The sequence below is a fragment of the Macaca mulatta genome, chromosome 7 (genome assembly GCF_049350105.2).
Source record: "Macaca mulatta isolate MMU2019108-1 chromosome 7, T2T-MMU8v2.0, whole genome shotgun sequence".
Lineage (NCBI taxonomy): Eukaryota > Metazoa > Chordata > Mammalia > Primates > Cercopithecidae > Macaca > Macaca mulatta.
This window is the reverse complement of record NC_133412.1, coordinates 180,177,833-180,182,293: the sequence shown is the minus strand read 5'-3', so window position 1 is coordinate 180,182,293 and position 4,461 is coordinate 180,177,833. Positions and strand designations below refer to the sequence as shown.

The 4,461-nt window shown below is 42.2% G+C and overlaps 1 gene segment (V, D, J or C); it reads left to right on the top strand.

Annotated features, from left to right (window-relative positions):
• The first annotated feature begins 1,813 nt into the window (after positions 1-1,813).
• LOC106999602 (immunoglobulin heavy variable 1-3-like) lies at positions 1,814-3,198 on the top strand. The segment is given in 2 exon segments: positions 1,814-2,274; positions 2,360-3,198. Coding segments are annotated over 2 exon segments (363 nt in total).
• The last annotated feature ends 1,263 nt before the right edge of the window (positions 3,199-4,461 follow it).

Genomic DNA, 4,461 nt, shown 5'->3' with positions numbered 1-4,461 from the left:
TCCTACGTGAAGGAAGACAAATCTTGAATTCCAGATTTCTCCCCCATTCTTCCGTTATTATACAAATAAGTAAAGTTAGCCAATAGGGTTACATGAAAGTAAATAGTCCAGGTACACTGAAACCACAAAAGGGAGTAATGGTCAAAAACAGCTTTTCCCCTGGAGATTCCTGTGAAAGTCGCAGCCCAGAAGAGTAAGCCGATCGCGTCTCTAGGTTTCCATTGTCAAAACAGGCAGTGCTGACCTGCACTGCACAATCCATTCTAACCAGGATGATGGCTCTGGATTAAACATGAGAGTGTGGCAATGCACAGACTCTGAGGAGAACATACAGAAACTAAAAAAAAAAATGGCAGACTCAGACAATGACAGTAGAGCAATATGAAGCCTCTGACTTCAACATGTTTAAAAACAAGATCTCGGAAACTCCCTCGTTCACCTCAGCTTCTTTTATCATGAAGCCTTTGCAAGGTTCTTATCTGAGACAAAGAAAATAACAACCTGCATGCACTTCCAAAGTCTCGACTTGTTTCCTGTTTGCTTTAGATCTCTAGGAGGAAAAGTCAGACATCTGGGCCTAGTGTCAGTGTAGGAGACACTTTCTACAGGCAAGGCACTAGGAAGAAGGGAAAACGTATGTTATTGGAATATTGGATATGAAGTGTGATCTCATCTGAAAGGATCTGCACCTGCTGGAAATCTCAGAGGCAACATTCAGCTGCAGGGAACAAGGCACACCCAAATCTCCTGTAAGGTTTTGGATTCATTTTCCACTGATTCAGTGCATCTGGAGCTTAGAGAAGGGTCTCCCTCCTGTGTCATAGAATCCTTGCTTTGAGTCTCCCTGTAGAGTTCATTAGGTTTAGTAAGGCTAATCAAGAAATATTTCAAGGGATGGTGTCATCAGCGTGTGCTGTCACTGAAGGATTATTCTAAACCAGGACAAAGCTATTTCATGTTAGGTTAGGGAAGCTGAGGGAAAACGCTTTGTGAGCCCCACAGGAACTTCCTTGCAAGGCAAGGGCTGGGCTGCAGGGGGCACTCAGGAGCCACCCAGCAGAGGTTCCAGCCCCAGAGCAGGTGCACGGGAGGCTGGGGACGAGGTTTCCTCTCAGCGTCTGTGTCTTCATTTTCAATAACAACAAAAAACCCTAAGTGTTCAAGAAGTTGCTGATGTGCCTTTAAATATCCTGTTACATCAGAACCATTCATGTAACTTAAGGCAACCAGAACTATTTTTTAAAGTGGGTTTCAAGGACTGTAAATATCTTAATAGTGAGGATATAAAGGACAGGAATGGTTTTACTAACTGAAAGGATACAGAATTGTGGGAGTCTCTATATTCCTATGAATAAACAATTCAGATTTCAGTGTTAAGTAATGTTGCCTACATTGTGTGTGTGACAAGGCAGTGATGGATCTGAGAGTGTGGCAGGTGCACAGACCTAGTGAGTCTGAAATCAACATGGAAAGATGAGGATCTATGGATATGAACTGAAAGCATGTAAAGAGTTCATGAAATTCTATTAAATGGAGTAGGAAATAAAACCCAAACTTATCCAAAACACAAATTCCTATACGATTATTTTGGGAGCAGTGAGTTCATCAGGAACCCCAAACTTCTCTTACATCCTTACATTCACTGTTTCTAGTGAAGATCATGGAGGATTAGGAAGCCAGGCAGGTGCTGGAAACACTGTCTCAGGAGCACCCAGATGATCTCAGGGGGACCTGCTGTACACTCACGTGGGACATCAGCTGTCACTTTCTCAGAGTCACCAGTGAGCTGTGCTAATGCCTGATGGGACTAGGATGGGGTCAAGGCACCTTCTCAGTGTCATGGAGAGTGATGGTTCCAGAAATCATCCAGGCGGTCTCTATGCTAATCAAATATGGGTTCACAGTGAGGAGCATGTCCTCTGGGTGCTTGGTCTTCAGTGAAGGGATGTCTGGACACCAAACGTTTGTAAACGGAGCAGAGCCTACATTTCCTCAAGGAGGATTAGGGCTTGGACCATCAGCATCTCACTCTTGTAAGGGTGATGTGTCATTTACCTTCCCTTCCTTATCCTGAATCAGGGTCTTGAGCCATGAAATGCTCTGACTCATGAATATGCAAATAACCTGAGATTCACTGAGGTCAATATGGATATGTCTCAGCCTTGAGAGCTTCACCCAGAAACCACATCTCTCAGCTAGAGAAGCCCCAGGCAGCACAGTTCCTCACCATGGACTGGATTTGGAGGATCCTCTTCCTGGTGGCAGCAGCGACAGGTAAGAGGCTGCCAAGTCCCAGTGATGAGGACGGGATTGAGTGCAGTCAGGGGGGCTCTCATCCACTCCTGTGTTGTCTCCACAGGTGCCCACTCCCAGGTCCAGCTGGTGCAGTCTGGGGCTGACGGGAAGAAGCCTGGGTCCTCAGTGAAGGTCTCCTGCAAGGCTTCTGGATACACCTTTACTAGCTTTGCTATGTAGTGAGTGCGACAGGCCCCTGGACAAGGCCTTGAGTGGATAGGAGTGATCATCATTGGCAATGGTAACACAGGCTATGCACAGATGTTCCAGGGCAGAGTCACCATTACCAGGGACACGTCCATGAGCACAGCCTACGTGGAGCTGAGCAGCCTGAGATCCGAGGACATGGCCGTGTATTACTGTGCGGCAGACACAGTGTGAAAACCCACATCCTGGGAGTGTCAGAAACCCCAGGAAGAGGCAGCTGTGCTGGCATGGAGGAGATGACAAAGATTATTAGATTGAAGATTTTCTTAGAAAATGACATTAAGGCATTAATGAAAAGGAACAACATAAATGTATATTTAAGAAATTTTAATTATTTGAGAGATTTTTCATACATTTATTCTGTTAGCTATTTCAGGGATTTGAATATGAATCCAATTAATTAAGCTGATATAGACTTCCTCTGAAGGTATCTTTTAAACATCAATTTCTAAATCAGTGTTGTAAATATTTTGGAACACCGACACAAGAACACATTTTAAGTCTACTTTTATCTCTATTTTTTAAAAATGCCAAAAAGAATCTTATTTTGCGCATGTTCCATTTTGAATTCCCACCATCAGTGCATGATAGTTCTTGGTTTTCCTCATTCAAATTGCCATTTATCATTAAGAGTATTGTGTGTTTTAACCCTTCTACTAGGTGAGTAATGTTATCTAATTTTTATTTAAATGCATAGGTCCCTAAATAAATTCATATTTAACAATTTTTGTATAATTATTCGTGAGATGCCTCTCATGATATTTGATTCATTTTTTAACTGCATTTTTTATGAGTTGTATGTATATTTGCATATTGATTACAAAAGTCATTTAACAAATTAAAATAATTCATTTAACAAACATGTGACTTGGAGTTTTTGTCTCCATGTTTCCGGCTGTCTTTTACTCCCTTATGCCTGTGTATTGCAGAAAAATGTGTGTGTGTGCGCGCGTGTGTGCGTATGTGTGTACAAATTTACATGAAAAACATGTAAATTTTTATTCATTCAAAGATAATGTCTTCGGCATTATATCTGATATCTCATTATAAAATACACGAATAGTGATTATTTTTTCCATGTCTCTAATCTCAGGACACAATCAACTCATGAGTGTTTAACCTTTGCCTACCTGAGTGAAGGACCCTCCACCTGAGATATTTGCAATACTTCTGTAAGGAGACGTGTTCTTCTTCCAATTATTTCTTAATTTAGTCAACCATTGATGTCCGTATTGGTTTATGGATGTCTGTTTCATACTCTGAAGAAGATCCTTGCTACATTCTTCGTTTTATTGTTCAAATCATCAGAGCTTTATTAGGTTCTGGGAGCTCATGTAGTTTGATTCCTGCATCCTTACAGTAAACCTCATCTTTTTGTTTTTGGACATTTCCCTGTTTCCAGGTATTACAATAAATTCTAAGCTTGTTTTCTATGTTAACTTTTTTGTACATAGAATCAGCCATTTTTCTAAAGACTGCTTGTTTCCGATGTTAAAGAATAGTATTAAAATTTAAAAAATGTCACACTGGGCCGGGCGCGGTGGCTCAAGCCTGTAATCCCAGCACTTTGGGAGGCCGATACGGGTGGATCACGAGGTCAGGAGATCGAGACCATCCTGGCTAACACAGTGAAACCCCGTCTCTACTAAAAAATACAAAAAAACTAGCCGGGCGAGGTGGCGGGCGCCTGTAGTCCCAGCTACTCGGGAGGCTGAGGCAGGAGAATGGCCTGAACCCGGGAGGCGGAGCTTGCAGTGAGCTGAGATCCGGCCACTGCACTCCAGCAAGGGGGACAGAGTGAGACTCCGTCTCAAAAAAAAAAAAAAAAAAAAAAAATGTCACACTGGTATGTGTGTTGTTAATGTGTTCTAAGTACTTCTAGGACCTCTCAACCAATTGGCCTAGTAAATGTCCATGTTTATATGAACCCATGTATATAGACACATCGAAACTATTTAT